This window comes from Mytilus edulis, chromosome 8 (assembly GCF_963676685.1).
Source record: "Mytilus edulis chromosome 8, xbMytEdul2.2, whole genome shotgun sequence".
Taxonomy (NCBI): Eukaryota; Metazoa; Mollusca; class Bivalvia; order Mytilida; family Mytilidae; genus Mytilus; species Mytilus edulis.
The window spans coordinates 72,567,166-72,588,830 of NC_092351.1; the positions used below are offsets into that span (position 1 = coordinate 72,567,166).

The following is a 21,665-nucleotide window of genomic DNA, read 5'->3' on the forward strand; positions in this document are numbered from 1 at the left end:
CATAGATTATTTTTTATTGATTTTTTTCCTTTACGATATTATATAGTACAAATAACAATATAGTAAAAATAGAATATATTAAAAACTTTTAATATTTGGGAAAGGATCATAATTCAAATTTATTATGAAATTAAGAATAATATAGTATACAAACAACAAGTAAATAAAAAAAAACATGGAATATGTGTTTGCATCTCTTAATCAACATGCTTAACGTGTAACATTAAAAAAAAGGCAAGTATTTAAATACGTATTTATAGACCTATTTACCCTTGGTGTAAAGCCCAGTTTTGTACCAGCTGAATTATTAACACTTTTGATATTTCAGGGGCGGATCCAGCCCTTTTAAAAAAGCCACTTGTTAAACACTAAAAATCTCGTTTTCGTTTTTAATCTTGTAATTAAGGCATATTCATGAGATCACAAGACCATGCATATTTTGTTATATATATATAAAGTTATATTGTTTTGATATAACGCCATTTTCAAGCATAGTCTTTCATTTACGTTGTACAAACAACAATGGATTTAAAAACATAAAAACACCAGTTTTATTTTTTGCCAAATCCACTCAACAAATCCATTGGTAATGGAAAAATAATGGTGGAATTTCTCTCTGCTGCAATGCTTTGCAATGTTTGCAAATAACGGAGCTGAATGGCGGCTGGCGATTGGGCCATGATGTCGGCTGCCTCCTTCAGTGCACGTGAGGCACGCTGTTCTCCTTCAGCTGCTATTACCTATTGAAAATAAATAAAATAATCTCCTTCAACATATAAAAATAAAAAAGTGTTTTCTAAAGTTAGTTTATTATGTTAAAGCCAAAGGTCATTTTCAATTTCAACCTTATGAACACATAACAAATAAATAAAAAAGCAACTACCAAACAAATTTTCAATGATACCATGGCTGAGAATAATTGAGTTAACTCCAATCTTGAATATTTGTAAATATTGTATTAAGGCTATAATGAAGAAAAAAACTAGACTACTTAAAGAAAAAATAAACAAAACAACCTTATTTTTATTTCTGGCTATTTTATTGTATTGCCTTAGAAGTTTTGACAAGAACAAAAAATAAATGATAAAAAAATAAAAAAAATAAAATTCAACCCACACCCCACTCCTGGGACTATTATACTAAAAATATATTAAGTCCAAGCCCACTTCAATTAAAATACATTGGATGAGTATACAGAGGTTATTTATAATTGCTTAAAGAAAATGCTAGTTCTAATCATGACAGGGGGTTACACGGCGGTGCTCATTTCCCAGATCCCACTTTCTATACCCCTTATATCCCACATTCACACAATTTTACCCCCTTTATCCCACTTCCCCACTTTTTTTACCCCTATATCCTACATCCAAAAAGTGTGTCACCCCCCTCATCTTGTGTTTCAACCAATGCATTGAAAATTGCATTGCTTTTAGCTACATATCAAATACTAAAAAGAAAGAAAAACGTGTTGTGAACATACTTTAGCACGTGCTTCTCTAGAAGCTTCTGCTTCGGCAGCCATTGCTCTCTGGAGTTGTACTGGAAGTCTGACATCCTTACTGTAACAAAAGGAATGCATTATTTACAACTAATGGTCGGAACATTGTAATGGTAATTAAATAAGCATGCATTATCTTCTAACATCATAACATCATGAATCTTCATTTGACAATTGATTTTACAACAAAAATAAAAAAGTTCAATCAGGAACATATATATTGTTAGATATACTGTTCCCAGGTTCAATTGTTCACATTTAAGGATTGAAGGAGTTTCTCTGTTCTTCATGGTTTAGTAACAGATGCTTTGCCTCCCCAGCTACACAAAAAAGAACTCACAGAAAATCTTTGACAAGGAATGTAGGAGGGTCTGCATGGGAGTACAGAAAATCTTGACAAGGAATGTAGGAGGGTCTGCATGGGGGTACAGAAAATCTTTGACAAGGAATGTAGGAGGGTCTGCATGGGGGTACAGAAAATCTTTGACAAGGAATGTAGGAGGGTCTGCATGGGAGTACAGAAAATCTTTGACAAGGAATGTAGGAGGGTCTGCATGGGGGTACAGCAAATCTTTGACAAGGAATGTAGGAGGGTCTGTATGGGGGTACAGAAAATCTTTGACAAGGAATGTAGGAGGGTCTGTATGGGGGTACAGAAAATCTTTGACAAGGAATGTAGGAGGGTCTGTATGGGGGTACAGAAAATCTTTGACAAGGAATGTAGGAGGGTCTGCATGGGGGTACAGAAAATCTTTGACAAGGAATGTAGGAGTGTCTGTATGGGGGTACAGAAAATCTTTGACAAGGAATGTAGGAGGGTCTGCATGGGGGTCCTTCATTTCTTTATTCTTTAATTTTTTAAACAATTTTTCTATATTCTGTTTATTTTATTCATTTTGTCCATTATTCTCTTTATTTGTTGGCCTATATTTCTCTATTCCTTATGTTTTCCCTTTTTACTGCACTTTTTGTCCATTATTCTCTATTCTGTAAACCCCATTCTGATCCTCATACATTGAATGTATAGAGAACAAGAATGTGTCCATAGTACACGGATGCCCCACTCGCACACTATAATTTTCCATGTTCAGTGGACCGTGAAATTGGGGTCAAAACTTTGATGTGGAATTAAAAGTAGAAAGATCATATCATAGGGAACATGTGTACTAAGTTTCAAGTTAATGTGACTTTGACTTCATCAAAATTTACCTTGACCAAAAACTTTAAACTGAACTTCACACTATCATTTTCTATGTTCAGTGCAATCAGTGGACCATGAAATTGGGGTCAAAACTATAATTTGGCATTAAACTTAGAAAGATCATATCATGGGGAACATGTGTAATAAGTTTCAAGTTGATTGGACTTCAACTTCATCAAAAACTACCTTGACCAAAAACTTTAACCTGAAGTGGGACGAACGAACGGACGAACGGAGGCACAGACCAGAAAACATAATGCCCCTCTACTATCGTAGGTGGAGCATAATAAAACAAGTTGAACTGTGAGCTATTATATTCACTGAAGATACTCAAGCTATTTAAGTAATCTGTAAACTGGAAGTTGATGAGCAATGGATGTGAAAACGCGTCACACAGTATGGCATGCTCACATTCAGAAGCCTGATGAAAACGCGTCACACAGTATGGCATGCTCACATTCAGAAGCCTGATAAAAACGTGTCACACAGTATGGCATGCTCACATTCAGAAACCTGATGAAAACACGTCACACAGTATGGCATGCTCACATTCAGAAGCCTGATGAAAACACGTCACACAGTATGGCATGCTCACATTCACTGAGAAGCCTGATACCAAATTTCAGGAAGCTCTGATTTATAGTTCCAGAGAAAAATGCAACTGAAATTTCATGAGAAGGACAGTCGAACGGACAGACAAATAGGGATAAAACAGTTTATTTCTTATGAAGGAAGAATCTTACGATCTGATTGGTTAATTCACCGGTAGTAAATAACACCCCACCCCAGATAAATAACACCCCACCCCAGATAAATAACACCCCACCCCAGATCACCCAGGGTTAAATTAAAAATAAAAAAATTGCCAAAAATATTTTTTAAATTAAAAAAAATGTTCCCCCAAATTCCCCAAATAAAATATAAAAATTAAAAAGGTTACATTTGACATGCACACCAACATCGGTGTTAATAAAATGTGAAGTGAAAGTTCTTCATAAGAATTTTTCAATTTCAAACCTGAGTATAAAAATAAGTAAAGGAGCGTCTCAGGGTGTATGAATTTTCAATACTGGTGTACAATTTTGTACAACTTGAATACAACAAGATAACTAATACTACCCCTTCCCCACCCCCCATTGAAGTGGGTATAAATAATAACAGTGACATGACTGATACTTACATTTCAACTCTCTCTACCTTGATTCCCCATGGATCTGTAGATTGATCTAAGATTGCCTGAAAAATAAGACAGAACAATTGAAATAATGATGTCCAAAATAGTCTATGGTTCCATAAAATGACAAAGGTTTCACACTTTTTCTTACAAACAAGACAAACTTTTTTTTTACTTTCAGTAAATATCTATTACTTGCAGAACAGATCAAGGAACTTCTATAAAAAAAATACTTTCTATGCGAGTTCGCAACATCGAAAAAATATACCACAGGACTAACAATCCTCCTCTTGTAACACCTCTCCGTAGACAAAAGGAGACGACTGGATTCGACAATTGGGAACTGTGACGCCATATGGTTGCAATTGTCCTTTCTGTAGCTCGGTGAATGTGATGAATATTTTCAACTCTCCTCCTCAACGTAGACACAGTCATGGTCATCGTCATTATAGATCACCTACTCTCCATGATGTCTCTATTAATGACAATCTAGAAATTGACAATGAGAATCGGATAAGAACTAAACTTTATAACATTAAAGTCTAAGAACAGAGTTTCAATGTTCCCTGCGTTGCACATAATTACCTATCCAAAGAACAAGAAAAATTACCTATCCAAGGAACAAGGGCAATAACTGAAAAAAAAATAACTTTTTCCTTTATAATTAATATTTCCAAGGGGCATAACCTATTAAAAATATCTGATCAGCACTTATTTTCGAAAGTGTAAAAGACGTACATTGCTGATATAAACCTATGATACAAGTTTCATTCAATTCTGGCAAGAATTTTACACATGAGAGCACTAACTGCAATGCAATTTTCCATTTAATCAATATTTCCAAGGGGCATAACTCTTTTAAAAATGTTTGATCACACTGGTTTTTGAACTCGTCAAAAACATTGATGATATAAACCTATGATATAAGTTTTATAAAAAATCTGGCAAGAATGAGAGAGATGCAATTTTCAATTTAATTAATGTTTCCAAGGGCATAACTCTTTCATTGCTGATATAAACTTATGATACAAGTTCTATACAAATCTGGAAAAAACTGTACATGTGAGAGCGTTAACAAGACCGAACGGACAAATGGACAGACTGACACCCGGTATGTCTATGAGAGATGATTTGAGCTTCCCAATTGTTAACTTTCCATTTCTATGTAGCAACATTCTAGCAGCGCCTGCATATGAAGTATACATCTCCCAGTTCATACAATATTCCAGAGCTTGCATTTCCTATCATGATTTCCGTAATAGAGGGTTACTAATTACAAAGAAGCTATTAAACCAAGAGTTCCAAGTAGAGAAGTTGAACTTATCCCTTCGAAAATTTAACGTGGGTCTCATTGGGGTCTAAGTGTGATGCGGGATTGCCGATTTTTGTAAGCGTGACACGTGAAAGTCAAATTATTGTGCGTGAAAACGGGAAATGAAGTCTAGCGGGACATGGAAAATTACCAAAAAATGATAATTGCTTACATATATAGTGTAAGCGGGATACGGGAATCTGACAAAACAGTAAGCGTGATCCTGGATAAGAACCCCCCAATGAGACCCCCTTTAACGGGAGCAATCGCGAGTTGGTTGACCGTTATGTCATATTTGTTTCACAGATGCCGACGGATATGTTCCAATAGTCTTAACCACAATCCCGTCCTCTTTTCCTCGGATGTGACCTACCGAATTAAACTTATCACCGGGTTTGTACTTAAATGAGCAACCACATGTGGAGCAGGATCTGCTAAACCTTCCAGAGCACCTGAAATCATCGTGTTGCTCAGTCTCCAGTTTTCTTTGTTGTGTTTAAACTTTTGTATACTGTTGTTTGTCTTTTGATCGTTATTCGCCATGGCATTGTCAGTTTGTTTTCGACTTATGAGTTTGATTCGAATGTCCCTTGGCCTTTTTTGGTATCTTTTACCTCCCTTTTTTCACCATTTACTAAATTCACTGTAACTTTATGGTCATATAACTCTTAAAAAGGGTATATTAATAACCAAATCATCATTATTTTATCAAAGTACATACATTCAAAATTCTATATATATATATTTAATTTGAGTTTAGGACCAATTTGGCCCGAAATCATACCACGTCCTTTGTGTAATCATAATTTTTATGTCATATTGAATGATAACAGAAAACAAATTGGCTATATATATATATATACTGACATACTTCACCGCGTTATAATTTCATAGATCAATACCAACCTGCATTTGTTGAGCAATAGAATCCCTTTCAGTCAGGAGTTCCGACATGTTTTTAGTTCCAAGGACATTTCTCAAGGTTGTCGCTGCCAATAATCGAGTAGATGAATCGGCATTTTCTACGTTACACACCGACATCGTGGGGTCGAAAACACGGCTGTAAATAACAGCATCTACAGCAACTGTTACAGAATCTTTCGTCAAAATCTAAAAGGAGTACACAACTTTTAAAACAGTGAGGGGGTGACACGGGGATGATCATTTCGCTAATCCCGCTTTTTTTTTGTGTAAATGTTTCCCCCTCCCCACTTGTTTTACCCCTCTATCCTAGATTCCTACTTTTTTACCCCTTCTATCCAACATCCCCAAATTTCTTTATCCCCTCTATCCAACATCCCCATTTTTTTACCCCCTCTATCCAACAACCCCAATTTTTTATCCCCTCTATCCAACATCCCCATTTATTTATCCCTTATATCCCATATCCCAAAAGCGTGCCATGCCCCTCTATGAACTAAAGTAACACATTCACAATCCAATTCGAATTAGAACTACGTAAATGATAACAGGAGTTTTCACAATGTTGATCGATGCTTTACACTCATTTACTTTATTGAACAGCAGTATACTACTGCAGCCGGTTGTACGAACGTGTCATTAACCTTATGTGTCATTAAGTCTTCATTAAGCCCTTATGATACATTAGGATAATGAAGACTTAATGACACATTAGGCTAATGCAATGTTCGTACAACCGGCTGCTGTTGTCTACTCTTCACTCATATTTCAGAGCCTCATGTTTATTTGGTATGAATGTTCTATTACTTAAACTGCGCTTTGATTTAAAAATTTATATGAAATAATGAAATGCATTGGTGTTGCATGGTTGAAGTCAAATCCTCTGTGCACAGTGGTCAAGATTTTAAGCATTTTTATTTATCAATACGTTTTCTTACCTCTTGTGGTGGGACATCATATGACACTGTACGAAGGTCGATCTTTTTGAACTCATCAAGACATGGTAATATGAAGAACATTCCTGTAAAACAAAATATGTAAATTTTTCATGCAAATTCAGAACGACAACAAAATAAAAATTCATGTCAGTCCAATAGGAACTAGGTTCTGCAAAGCTGGTCTATAGAAACGAGGCCAGAGTGTGGGAAATTAAGACCGTCACTCGAAAATGGGGTATATGTAGGATAGCACATTTGCCTTGCAACAGACCGACTACGACCCCTCAAAGAGTTTTATGAAATCGGGTCCTTGTCCGGCACTACTTTTCGGCAATTAGTCTCAAAAGTATCATTCGTTCGTTACTTTTTGCGGGTAATCGTAGCCATTGCCTTATACCGGTAATTATACGTAAATATACTTCTATCTGAATGCTGAAATTAAGACTGACCGAGTATCGGTATTTCTGTTGCATTATCGAGAATATTTAACAATTGCATTAGTAAATGAAAAGTACTAGTATGGCCCCTCATGGGGATGTCCAAGTTATCACATAATCACAATTTTTTTGCCAATATAATCACATAATCATTAATTTTTTTTTAAACAAGGTAATCAAATAATCAAAAATAAAGTCCTAGATTATCAAATAATTAAATATTCATGAAATATTTGTTCTTGTAATCAAATAATCACTATAAAAACGGACAAGTAATCACATAATCAACCAGATGCTCCGCAGGGTGCAGCTATATACGACCGCAGAGGTTAAACCCTGAACAGTTGGGGCAAGTATGGACACAACATTTAAGCTGGATTCAGCTCTAAATTTGGATTGTGATTAAATAGTTGACACAGCATAGGTTTCTGACACAGAATGAATGTGGTCTAGTTAACTTAAAATACATTTTTTGCCTTTGAGCAATTCACTATGCTGTTGAATATTAATCCTCTCAAAAAAATGTTTGAAGAAATTTTCTTTTTATTTATGAAATCTGAAATGAGAAAAATTTAACCCCCCCCCCCCCCCCCCATTTTTTTCACATCCCCCTTTCCCTTTTTTCCAAAACTGATCTCAATTCAAATTCCTAATGGAGTTTGCAACAATAACTACTCATTTAAATACATCATAAAATATTAAAATGTAAAATAAAGTGCTTGTTATCACTGAATGGTAAAGATTGTTTTAATTTATCAGTTGGTAGTAAAAGTGAATATACATTGTATATTGTATAAAACAGTGATTTAAGCTGATTCAACTACTATTCTGGACAAAGAAAGATAACTCCAATTGAAAATTTCTTGCTAAGTTATTTCTTGCTATTGCGCAATACTGTGCAATTGAAAATATTTGCTATTGCACAATACTGTGCAATTGAAGATTTCTTGCTATTGAGCAATACTGTGTAATTGAAAATTTCTTGCTATTGCACAATACTGTGCAATTGAAGATTTCTTGCTATTGCTGAATACTGTGCAATTGAAAATTTCTTGCTATTGCACAATACTTAATATCATAATTTTGGATCCTGATTTGAACCAACTTGAAAACTGGGCCTATAATCAAAAATCTAAGTATATGCTTAGATTCAGCATATCAAAAAAGCCCAAGAATTCAATTTTTGTTAAAATCAAACTTAGTTTAATTTTGGACCCTTTGGACTTTATTGTAGACCAATTTGAAAACGGGACCAAAAATTAAGAATCTACATACACAGTTAGATTCGGCATATCAAAGAACCCCAATTATTCAATTTTTGATGAAATCAAACAAAGTTTAATTTTGGACCCCGATTTGGACCAACTTGAAAACTGGGCCAATAATCAAAAATCTAAATACATTTTTAGATTCAGCATATCAAAGAACCCCAAGGATTCAATTTTTGTTAAAATCAAACTAAGTTTAATTTTGGACCTTTTGGACCTTAATGTAGACCAATTTGAAAACGGGACCAAAAATTAAGAATCTACATACACAGTTAGATTCGGCATATCAAAGAACCCCAATTATTCAATTTTTGATGAATCAAACAAAGTTCAATTTTGGACCCTTTGGGCCCCTTATTCCTAAACTGTTGGGACCAAACCTCCCAAAATCAAACCCAATCTTCCTTTTATGGTCATAAACCTTGTGTTTAAATTTCATAGATTTCTATTTACTTATACTAAAGTTATGGTGCGAAAACCAAGAATAATGCTTATTTGGGCCCCTTTTTGGCCCCTAATTCTTAAACTGTTGGGACCAAAACTCCCAAAATCAATCCCAACCTTCCTTTTGAGTTCATAAACCTTGTGTTTAAATTTCATTGATTTCTATTTATTTATACTAAAGTTATTGTACGAAAACCAAGAATAATGCTTATTTGGGCCCTTTTTGGCCCCCAATTCCTAAAATGTTGGGACCAAAACTCCCAAAATCAATCCCAACCTTCCTTTTGTGGTCATAAACCTTGTGTTAAAATTTCATAGATTTCTATTCACTTTTACTAAAGTTAGAGTGCGAAAACTAAAAGTATTCGGACGACGACGACGCAAGACGACGACGACGACGCCAACGTGATAGCAATATACGACGAAAAATTCAAATTTTTGCGGTCGTATAAAAACCCCAGTAGGAGGCTCATTAGTATGTAACAAACTTACCAGGTCCTTTCGCCCCTCCTGGCAGTACTCGACCCAGTCGAAAGATGACAGCTCGTTCATACTCAGTAACAATCTGAAAAAGGGGATAATTTTCCTGAAGTAGGGCTTTTCATGAATTGCAATTTCATTGGTTTCAATTTATATGGTATAAGAAAAGACAAAAATAAAGACACATTAAAAACAACAACAAAATAATAAACTATAAACAAAAAGAAACATAAAACAAAATTTTGCCGGATATTTTTGTTTTATATTATTTTTTTCTAGGTAGTTACATTTATTATATAGATGATGGTAATTTATGTGAGTTTCCCATTGTGATAAACTCCGATAATCTCGATCTCACATGTGAACTAACTCGTTTATTTTCACGGAAGCAGGTGAACTCGTACCATTGCAAACTTGTACCATGTCAACTCATACATAAACCCTGATTATACAAATTATCAACCACTTTTAAAGCTAAAACAATTTTTAAATCCTGAATCTGAGCTTTTGACAGAAGTTGGTGACTTTATAAAGCAATCTTTAGAATTGAGGAAATGAGGTCCATGTCCCCAGGAACATATATATGTTAGATATACTGTTCCCAGATGTCCCTCAAAAGTTACATTACCATTTATAACTATTTTATTTATGTTTATATTTGTAATTTTTCACTATCTATATTAGATAATGTTTGTATTTTTTAGTTCAGGTTGTTACAAACAGTATAAAAAGACCTCTGAAAGGGTTATCATCCTGTTAAAGATCCGAGTTGAAACCTTCAATTATGATTAGATGACACCCGCGAATTCGCGACTATTTGATTTCTAATTTTGGTGTCAACTTCAAAATTGATATTGTATTAAATCTGGAAATAGTATATCTAATAAATATGTTCCTGATTAAATATATAGTGTATTTTATTTATTAGTGTGGGTTCGTGGTCTAGTGGTGAAGACCGATTGCTACAGTGCTGAAGGATCCGAGTTCGATTCTGGGGCGCTGGAAATTTCAGTACATCACAAGGGTGATTTTCACCCTCCCACACACTTCTCTGGTACCCAGACCGGAGTTTAAACTAGAATGTGTACTTTGGGGGCCTCGGTTGGTCAAAGTTGTCCCCTACTTCGACTTGGAGATCAATCTTCTGATATCTCTCCGGATTGTCTGTTCCAACCGAGTGGTCCAGTGGTTCTTTCAGAGTACTTCGGTTTCCTCAACCATAATAACAGACTTCCATGTCGAGGCCTTTTATAGTAGACTATACGGTATAGGTTTTGCTCATTGTTGATGACCGTACGGTGACCTATAGTTGCTTATACATGAACGTCATTTGGACTCTCTTGGATAGTTGTCTCATTGCCAATAATACCAAATCTCCTTATTTCATATAACATATATATCAAGATATTTTGATATCTCTGTTCCTTCAGTTCTTTTAAATTGATTTGAACTGAAATTTTCGAAATCCAAAAATTCAAGGTAAGCTGCAGGCCCAACACAATGTGGGTTTGTGAAGTGAATCCCAAAGTTTGGTTGGGTCCGAAGCTTAATGTCTGCCTGTCCAGAATCTTTACCACATGTTTACTGGTACAACTTAGTCAAAACAGAACAAAAATAGTCGCTGATAGGACAAAAGAGCCCTTTAAAGTTTGATTTATGGATATCTGACATTGCTTTACAAGATCTTATTTTTTCTTACCTTTATTGTCATACATAGAGAGAAAGGGAAAAACAAGATAACAAGTATGTAGGATAGTCCCATCAATATGCACCCACAGCAGCCGATCCCATCTTCGGAAGAATCCTGCATGTTTCTTTGGTCACCCATCTGATAATCTACAAAATATATCATAATGCATAATTTTATTATTACTCAACAGATTTCACCTGACTGTACGTCATGGACACGCTTACTCACTGATAACCACAAAAATATACAATATTATTGTAGTCAGGTAGTATTACTCTATAAATTTCATCTGACGCAGCACATGCGTACTCACTGGTAACCAACAAAAACATGCAATATAACTGAAGAATTACTCAATAAATTTCACCTGACTGCACATGCGTACTCACTGATAACCACCAAAAACATACAATATTACTGTAGTAGTACTCAATAAATTTCACCTGACTGAACATGCTTACTCACTGATAACCACCAAAAACATACAATATTACTGTAGTATTACTCTATGAATTTCACGTGACTGGACTTGTTTACTCACTGATAAATAACATACAATATTACTGTAGTAGTACTCAATAAATTTCACCTGACTGCACATGCGTACTCACTGATAACCACCAAAAACATACAATATTACTGTAGTATTACTCTATGAATTTCACGTGACTGAACATGCTTACTCACTGATAACCAACAAAAACATACACTATTACTGTAGTAGTACTCAATAAATTTCACCTGACTGAACTTGCTTACTCACTGATAAATAACATACAATATTACTGTAGTATTACTCAACAAATTTCACCTGACTGAACATGCGTACTCACTGATAACCAACAAAAACATACAACATTACTGTAGTATTACTCAATAAATTTCACCTGACTGAACATGCTTACTCACTGATGACCAACAAAAACATACAATATTACTGTATTATTACTCAATAAATTTCACGTGACTGCACATGCTTACTCACTGATAACCAACAAAAACATACAATATTACTGTAGTAGTATTCAATAAATTTCACCCGATATATATTTTTTCTAAGGTCTAAGTTCAAAACCTGGCGAAAAAAATATTTCGAATGTGTTTTTAGTGAAAGTTTTTTTGAACGTCAACTGGGATCAAAAAATGATAATTTACGATTTTTTTTTTAACTTTTAAAGTCTGAGGGTTTGACAAATAACGGATGGCTTAATTAAACAACAACATGAACTGTTTGTTATCCATAAAAACAAATTACAAACAGAAAAGACTATTTTCCTATTTCCGACTTTTAACTTTCGACAGGTAACCTACTCTGCGGTTGGACATCCTAGTACTCAGTAAAATAAGAGTGACCAAAATAAGTAAAATCAAATATATAATCGGTGCAATTTGGGGTTTCTGTTTGCTGATGATTTTGTCGTGTACAGAAAAGATAAAAGAGTTAATTTTCACCAAAAATTGTACCGATTGAAAGCTTGATATTACTTCTTTAAGTCTCTCTTACTTGATCGAGTACCAGGATGTCCTACCACAGAATAGGTAACCTGTCGAAAAAATATAAATTCTGGAGTCAAATTAAGTCGGTATTATGAAAATGGTCTCGATTCTTAATCTTTTCATGCTTGGTATAAGGTAGCAATACAAAGTTAGGAGTTTGGTTTCGCATTTTGGCCCCTGTGGATTTTTCAAATATGAAAGTTATTGTGCAATAAAATTCATTGTTATTTCCGACTTTTAACTTTCGACAGGTAACCTACTCTGCAGTTGGACATCCTAGTACTCAGTAAAATAAGAGTGACCAAAATAAGTAAAATCAAATATATAATCGGTGCAATTTGGGGTTTCTGTTTGCTGATGATTTTGTCGTGTACAGAAAAGATAAAAGAGTTAATTTTCACCAAAAATTGTACCGATTGAAAGCTTGATATTACTTCTTTAAGTCTCTCTTACTTGATCGAGTACCAGGATGTCCTACCACAGAATAGGTAACCTGTCGAAAAAATATAAATTCTGGAGTCAAATTAAGTCGGTATTATGAAAATGGTCTCGATTCTTAATCTTTTCATGCTTGGTATAAGGTAGCAATACAAAGTTAGGAGTTTGGTTTCGCATTTTGGCCCCTGTGGATTTTTCAAATATGAAAGTTATTGTGCAATAAAATTCATTGTTAGACAGGTGAGTGCTAAATTAGCCTTTAAAGATGGTTTATAAGAACATCAAGATTATTTTTAACATGCTTTATGGGCTCTTTTCTGTTTGACTGTTCGTATTTGCATAGCTAGACCGGCCATTAATGTAACATTAATGTGATGTTTACAAACACATTTTTTCTACACGCAGTTTGTCGAAATTTTACCAAAAAAATGAGATGAAATACATATGATTTTTATTGGATTTCTTGATAGATATATGTAAACAGTTTCAGAAAAGGTATTAAATCAAGCGATTGAAATTCTACTTCTGGCCAAATTTTGGGGGAAAATGTGACATCTTTTCCCCCCTTTTTGCAATATTTTATAACAAATAAATGCAGATTGTTGCCATAAAAACACCAAAAAGAAATTATATTTTACCATTTTAACTACTGGATATAAAATCTATGGAAGATTCTGATTACATACATATGCACATATTTGACACAAACAGCTAAGCTTAATTTGCAAGAAAGGAATGAAAAGGGGAAGGTAATATTTATGAGGGTAAGTTTTAATATTTCTTCCCAACTTAAGAACACTATAGAAATTAATTTTAAAACGCATTTATGTTTGACGTTTTTTTAACACTTTTACCACCAGCTTAGTTTCTCACACGAGGCGTAAGAAGTTATATACCCAAAAGGAACAAAACACTTTTACGAAATCTATATGGTTCGTTATTTGTATACAAAAATCAATATAACTAAATAAATATTTATCATGTTTTTTATTTGTCATGATTATACATTTATATTTTGTGTCAATATCAGTTATAACTATTATCGACATTTTGCAATGTTATAAGGTTAAATTTTGGCATTTCGTTAAATCAATATGCATGTACAAGTACCTAAGATTCAATTGATAAATTAAATATTAAGCTGTTGGTTTCATTTGAATTCAATGCTACAATTTCCCATAGGAACTCCTTTTACGCATGTATTACTTTTACTTTGATTTTTCATGAAATATCCTATACTGGAATGAAAACTTAAACATGTACATTTTTTTTTTCTGCAGGTCTGTATGTAGGGTCGTGTGGCACGCTTATAAGCCTTCATTTCCTAACAACTGTGTGGTATATATAATCAGTGGCGGATTCAGAGGGGGTGTACCTTTGATTGGAAATATATCATTTGTATTAGCATAAGATCGTATACAAAGTACGAAACATATAGTGATTATGATTGTTTTTAGTTATACTCCCCAAAAGAGACGTGGTTTGTGAACCAACTATACTCCCAATAGAGGCGTGGTTTGTAAACCATCTAAAATCCCCAATAGAGGCGTGGTTTGTAAACCAGCTATACTACCAAATAGAGGCGTGGTATTTGAACCAGTTATACTCCCCAATAGAGGCGTGGTTTGTGTACCAGCTATACTCTCAATAGATGCGTGCTTTGTGAACCAGCTATACTCCCGAATAGAGGCGTGGTTTGTGAACCAGCTATAATTCCCAATAGAGGCGTGGTTTGTTAACCAGCTATACTACCCAATAGAGCCGTGGTATTTGAACCAGTTATCCTCACCAATAGAGGCGTGGTACGTGAATCAGCTATATATACAATATTCAAGTGATACTTGTACATGTATATAATATAGCCCATGTTCGTTATATCGGGTATCTGTTACAGTGACACGTAGCTTACACATAATTTGATCTCTTTTCTGATTTATACAAAATCACATATGATTATGTACTTCCTTCTTCATCTATTGTGTAAAAACAACTGTAGCTGAAGATTCTAAAAATAGACCTATATATCCCGTTTAGACCACTGTCCAAAAGCTGTTAAAACTTACTTGAATTATAATATGCAGAACGTACAAGGATAGACTTTTCACCTAAAAATACAATTCCAAAAGATTTCATGATTGGAGACCGCATAATACGCCCCCAAAATAATCATGATAATATAATAAGAATTCGTGCACATATTCACTTCTAGCGTTTTCCAATCCGTTGAAAAAGGGCTGGTTTGAAAAAAAGCCACCAGGGTACACTATTCTAAATTGCTTTTTCAGAATCACTGATGAAATCACTCTTAGGTTAATTGAATGTTCCTTGTTTAACGCGTTCAGTGGCTTACTCTTAAATGAAGTTTGGCCATGCACATGCAAGCCTATGTCATTGTGCACATAAAAAAGGTAAATTAAACGAGTAGTAAATATTTCAGATACCAAATTCGTCTTTTCAAACAAAATGTGCTACGGTCAACAAGCGGAAAATCTCGGGAGATTTTGGTACTTTATATCTATGTATAATCTGCCGAGGTGTGCCGAATGTGCTTTTACAATACTATAAATCAGCACAAAAGGGCTTTTAGCATTACATTGTAAAGCGAAAACCAGGAAATAACAAGTTAAATCGAGCTTTTCATTTTTTTTTAATATAATATTCCAACGTATTGGTACGTAGACAGCACGTGTCGTCATGGGTGCAAGTTGTGTTGTATTGGGACATAAACACAACGTGATTTTTGTCAGGGAATCGTGGTGAAACATCTATGTTATATGATTATGAAAAGCTAAAGATAATAAAATGAAATTTGTATATTTGTATCACGGGACTAAACGTGAGTAAGCATTTTACATGATTATGGTTTTATAGTTTATTGGTTTTAGTACAATAGCTTGTTCATAAACTAATTATAAGGGCACGGTTTAAATTTTCAAATTCCTCTATTTTCATGTCCAAAACTGCCAAAAAAAAGTGTTTACGAATTTCGTTGACTAATTCAAATTCAACTTGTTTAAGCACAAAATATTATATACCCAATAAAATGCCAATGACATATATACATATAATAATGGCCAGACAATATATTTACTTTAATCTTACCTTGTTATGGTTTGAATAATATAATAGATTGTTTTTTGGTTTTTTTTTTTAATTTTGTCATTTTTCTGACAAAATAATCTATCTAAGGAAATTAACTGTAAAAAATGTATCGTATTACTATTAACATCCATGAAAATGTGATTACTGATCATGCTGATAAAACTAATCAATTATAATGGGAGAAGACTTTATAAGTTTGGTTAACTTGTGTCTCATCCCTTTTGCACATTTACGCAAATAAAATATGTTTAAACTAACTAATCAATTCAAAAAAGTGCAACAAATACTATTGGACAGGCGAGGATCCAGAATTGTTTTAAATGGGATGTTAATCTAGGCCAGGGGCGGATCCAGCCATTTTTAAAACGGTGTTCCCAACTCAGGAGAAAAAAAAAGGTGTGGGGGGGGGGGGGTTCCAACCATATGTCCCCATTCAAATGAAAAAATCAAAGAGCAGAATGCTCTGAGGGATACGATTGCCATATAGTTTTCATTGACACATGTATAGCAGTTCTGCCAACTTTTCATTAAGCAAATTCGTGAGATTTGGCCAAAATAGAAAAGATCAAAGAGGAAAAAATTGATCTCAGGATACTGCTGCAAAAAAGCATGAACATGCGTGAGTCTCACGCATTTTTAACAGCCCTGGCCTTGATAGTCCAAATAATTATGACGTCTTGGAAGGCTATTATATTTATTTTCTTTGAAGCCCTAATTATGACGTCTTGAAAGGCTACTATATTTTTTTTCTTTGACGCCTTACTTCGACGTCGTTTTTTTCAAAACTAATTCAACTGCACATGCAAAGGTAATATAAATCTGAATAGTCACTCAACTTTAAAAATAGCTAAAACAAGTGTACGAGCAATGTACTTATTGTGTTTTATTTGTGTGCTATGAATTCCAAGTTTACTTTCCACAGCAGTCACTGAGAGAGAGAGAGAAGGTATTTCACTTCATAGTTCGAGATTACTCTGATGTCCGACGGCTGATTTGCCAGACAAGCTGGGACCGTGGGGGACTTTTATGCTAGTATACTTAAATTACAAACTTAAATAGTCCCAGTCCCATATATTATATCAAGTATTATTGGATGCCGAATTGAATTTTAAATAGGTGCCGATTTGACTAGATGCCGATTTAACTAGGTGCCGATTTGACTTGTACCCAGTAATCTCGGGACTATTCACTTCGTAACTTATCACCGTTAATTCTAGGAGGAACCCCATTTCCCAGTCCCATATATTATATCAAATATTATTGGATGCCGATTTGACTAGATGCCGATTTAACCAGGTGCCGATTTGGCTTTTTCTATGGGTGCCGATTTGACTTGTACCCAGTAATCTCGGACTATTCACTTCGTATCTTATCACCGCATTTCTAACTCTTTAATTATTAATTTCCCTTGGGTCAGTGGGCATGAATCCTTCCGTACACACTCCTCTGTTTAAATTGAGATCGTTCTTAATATAATACGACGTTTATCGACATCTAACGAGTTATTTTTTTCTTGACGATTTTGACGGGAAATACTTCTAAAAGGGAGACAACTCGAAACGATAATATGGAAGACTCCATTTCGGCTAAAGGGGTGTTATAGGTAAAACTTCATTGATTTTAATTTAAATGATGCATATGATTTTAAATTATGCAACAACAATATTAAACCCTCAATAGCAGGCAGACATAGAAAGAATCCAATGAGTTTCAAATTAATTAATAAGCGGGGAATCCAGAACAACCACTCAATCTGATACCCCTTGAAATCAAGAAAACTATACGCATGCGCATTAATACATAAACAAACCCGCGACTTGAGATTTGGAACAAGAACGTTTATTAAATTTATGATATGATGAACGAGTCTCAATTTCTTTATGAGAGTACAGTATCAGTTTCATAACGGTAAAACATAGAAAACTCCACTTCAGTTCTTATATGACAGAAATAGAACTATCGGAATTCAAAGAACTCTCGCATTTATCAAAACTGGGGAATTCCCTCTGACGTGTTTCTAAATTTATAAAAACACTAAATATAAATACTGCTTAATTCTGATTTTCCGTGTTGTTAAAAACACGCATATAAGTCAAGGGAAAAATCAAACATGAAGATTATGAGAAGAACATTACAGGAAAGTGGTTTATGTTCAATCCTTTTGCTTGTTTTTACCTTTTAAGGCAAGACAATCATACGAATCTGAGATGTTGCTGAATGTTTAGAATAAAACGGTTGACGTGAGGGAATGAGCCCTGAGTCAACGGTAAAAGTCTACAGATTGCTTAAAAGCAATCGTATCCCAAAAAACGATTCATTGATCGTCAAAAAGGGGGTTCCAACCAGTGGAACACCCCTCCCCCTTATCCCTTTGATCCACCACTGTAGGATGTTCCTGCTGTATATTGGAAGAGGGAGTCAAGCCTAATTTCCAAAAATTATTTAGATTTAAAAAACATCCGAAAAAAAGGTGTTTCCATTTATTTGTGCCCGAAATTTCGTCCAGCACTTTTATTGCATGTTTTTCTTATCATCATGATCATACTTGTTAAGCAACCTTAAAATCTGACGAAGTCAGTCCTTTTATATTTGGTTTGATTTCAGCTAAATCACAATATATTACATGGTTAGCAAGGATTGCATGGTGCATGGATGTTTAACGATAGGCGTGGATGAAGATTTTTTTTAAGTCAACTGGGTTTCACCTGGAAAAGGAGGATGGTTTCAACCTAAATTCCGTCGATTTAAGGGATAAAAAAATCAAACAAAGGGGTTTCTACTCCTGAACCCTTTTGATCCGCTTACGAATTTAATCAAGCGGAGAATCTTTCGTTAATATATAAGATGAGACAAAAATATATCCTGGTAGAATTTTGGTACGCAGCTGCGGACCTGCATGCTATCATGAGACCAACAAAGCGGCTTTAATCATCAATGATTCGGTTTTTTTAACACGTGACCCACTGTGACGTGACCCGAAGAGCAAAGATATATTTTAATGTCGCATATACAATATATAAGTTGTTTACGGATTTCCTCGCAAGATGTGTACTTGATAACAAACATACATGCGTAAATAGTTGTGGTCATAGCATACGATGTGAATATAAAATAATGAAATGAACAAATTTGTCTATTAATTGTTCTATTCCAAAGCAACAACAACAACAAAAAAACACACAAAACAAAACATTTCAATTAAAAACGAAACAAAAACAAAAATTATATTTATATCATGTGTTCAAACCGGGAAATATTTCCTATTTTTAGGTACAGCACATACATCATTTTGAAATAACTTCATAAGATATAGAAATAGTTTTGTGTATTTGTGTATTAATTGGCCATTGAAGGAACTTCTAACGGTTTAACAATCGATACATGAGATAATTAACAAAAATAAAAATAAAAATTTATATTAACATCGCTATTTTGCACACAACATGCACAAAATCATTTGATACATTTGATTGCACAATAAGCATGATAAGTGTATTTAAATAAATTATATTTTTTCCACAGTCATTAAACGCTTACGGGGAGACGTTAATTACTGTCCCAAATGTTGCACTCAACTGGGCTAACTCATTATAAACTGTGTTTATGTTGTTCGCCGAAGCCAAAAGTCACCATGACCCATTTTACCTTTACATATTAAATACAAATCAATAAACAAATGTTTCTCAATACACTGGTTATAACTATAAGCTTACCTTTGGTTGACATTTCAGTGTCTAGATTTGTTGACAAAAACTGAGTTGTCTTAATCTCCAAAACGAAATTTAAATGGTCACAAGTCTCAGAGTCACAGGTAACAATTTAAGAAGCCGGAAAACAAAAATAGATACGTCACAACACACATGACTATCAAATGCATGTATGTTTTAAATCAATAGGTAGGTATATTTTGTTATCTACCCTTGCTCATCCTTAATTTAGCTCTCCCCGAATATTCACGTACAGTTCGATTTTTTAAATTATATCCTGCAAATATTAATAATTGTTGTAGGGTTTATGAAATTCAATGCGCTCTAGTTTATAACGGAAAATAAATAAATACAGTTTACTTTTAATTAAATGCGTTGAATTTATAAATAAATGTCAAAATAATAAATTGGACTAGCTAAGTCCTTAAAATTATCTTTTAGGTAAATCTTGTAAAATTTCAGAGACTAGGGGCAGATTTAAAAAACGTTATACAAGAACATGAAGAATAGATTTTTTATCTAGTATATAAACATGATAAATATAACATGGTGTGTAAAATATTCCACTCCGGTTGTCATGGTTGTATAATTCAATTCAATTTTTCAATTCAAAGTTTTATTGCCATATAAACTTTACAGTTTGTGACATATAACAACAACAAAAACAAATAAAGACAATAACTAAGTAACTCAATATATATACACAAATTCAGGTAAATATTAAAGGGTCCCCTGTCCTCAGTTCCATTGACTTTTTTATAAAGGATCCTAGTTTATTCACTTGTGTTGGTGTTGATGGGTTAAGTATATATATAACTTTGTCATTGTCAGTGAGATTAGCAAATAAATTACTTTCTCTATTAATGCAATCAAAATATGTTAATCTAATATTTGAATTATGAGAACAATTTATTAGGAAATGTTTCTCATCATCTAGTACTTTACATTTTTTGCAAAGTCTCTCTTCGCGAGGAATTTTAAAATGCCTCCCTTTTTCAATTAATAATGAATGGTCACTGATTCTAAGTTTTGTAATTAATTTTCTAAATTCAAAGTTTGGGTTAGAGAGGTAAGGTTTGATCAATAGATTTGGCTCAAGTGCTTTATAAAAATTTAATTTACTTTTATCATCAATAGATGTTAACTTATTTATCAACAGGTTGTTGTAGTATGAGTTTATTTGGGGTTTAATAAAGCTTTTAATATTTTTTAATTGTTTTAAATTATCACAGGTTTTTAGTCTATCTATATCAATGTTAGATTCAGAAAGAATATCTTTTGCAAAAGTGAACCATGAATAGGTGCCACTAGAATCCAAAGTTTTAGTTAATTGAAAAGATTCATGTAATAAGGGATTCAAATTTGAGGTGAAAAGCCTTGCTAAATACATAATAGTTTGGGTTTTTATATGACATTCAATAGGCAGTCTTCCCAATTCGTTCCTTGTACCAAAATTTGAGGCACTCTTGTTAGTGCCAAGGGTAAACTTGCAATACCCAAGATGCAAGTTTTCTATTGGAGTCTTGTCAATAAAATTAAATGGGTCCACAATTTTTCC

At 33.9% G+C, this 21,665-nt stretch overlaps 1 protein-coding gene across 2 annotated transcripts; it reads right to left on the reverse strand.

The window, feature by feature from the left end:
* LOC139486222 (stomatin-like) lies at positions 1–20,508 on the reverse strand. Of its 2 annotated transcripts, none has more exons than XM_071271013.1 (8): positions 20,114–20,508; positions 11,373–11,509; positions 9,686–9,758; positions 7,045–7,127; positions 6,092–6,295; positions 3,880–3,935; positions 1,481–1,559; positions 1–740 (listed from the first exon to the last, which is right to left on the reverse strand). In XM_071271013.1, exons 1-8 carry the CDS (start codon positions 20,124–20,126, stop codon positions 552–554), a joined length of 834 nt encoding a protein of 277 aa, XP_071127114.1. In that variant the 5' UTR covers positions 20,127–20,508; the 3' UTR covers positions 1–551. The 2 variants fall into 2 exon arrangements, with proteins under 2 accessions (XP_071127114.1, XP_071127113.1); XM_071271012.1 differs by lacking the exon at positions 20,114–20,508 and adding an exon at positions 15,362–15,461.
* Positions 20,509–21,665: the final 1,157 nt, after the last annotated feature.

What these genes read in the sequence shown, in the direction of transcription:
- LOC139486222 (XM_071271012.1), bottom strand. Translation starts at nt 15,446, where the DNA reads ATGCGGTCTCCAATCATGAAATCTTTTGGAATTGTATTTTTAGGTGAA. An exon ending in TTCTGCATATTATAATTCAA is followed by an intron (nt 11,510 to 15,361) that starts GTAAGTTTTAAC and finishes TATATTTTGTAG; the next exon opens with ATTATCAGATGGGTGACCAA. An exon ending in AAGGTAGAGAGAGTTGAAAT is followed by an intron (nt 1,560 to 3,879) that starts GTAAGTATCAGT and finishes CTTTTGTTACAG; the next exon opens with TAAGGATGTCAGACTTCCAG.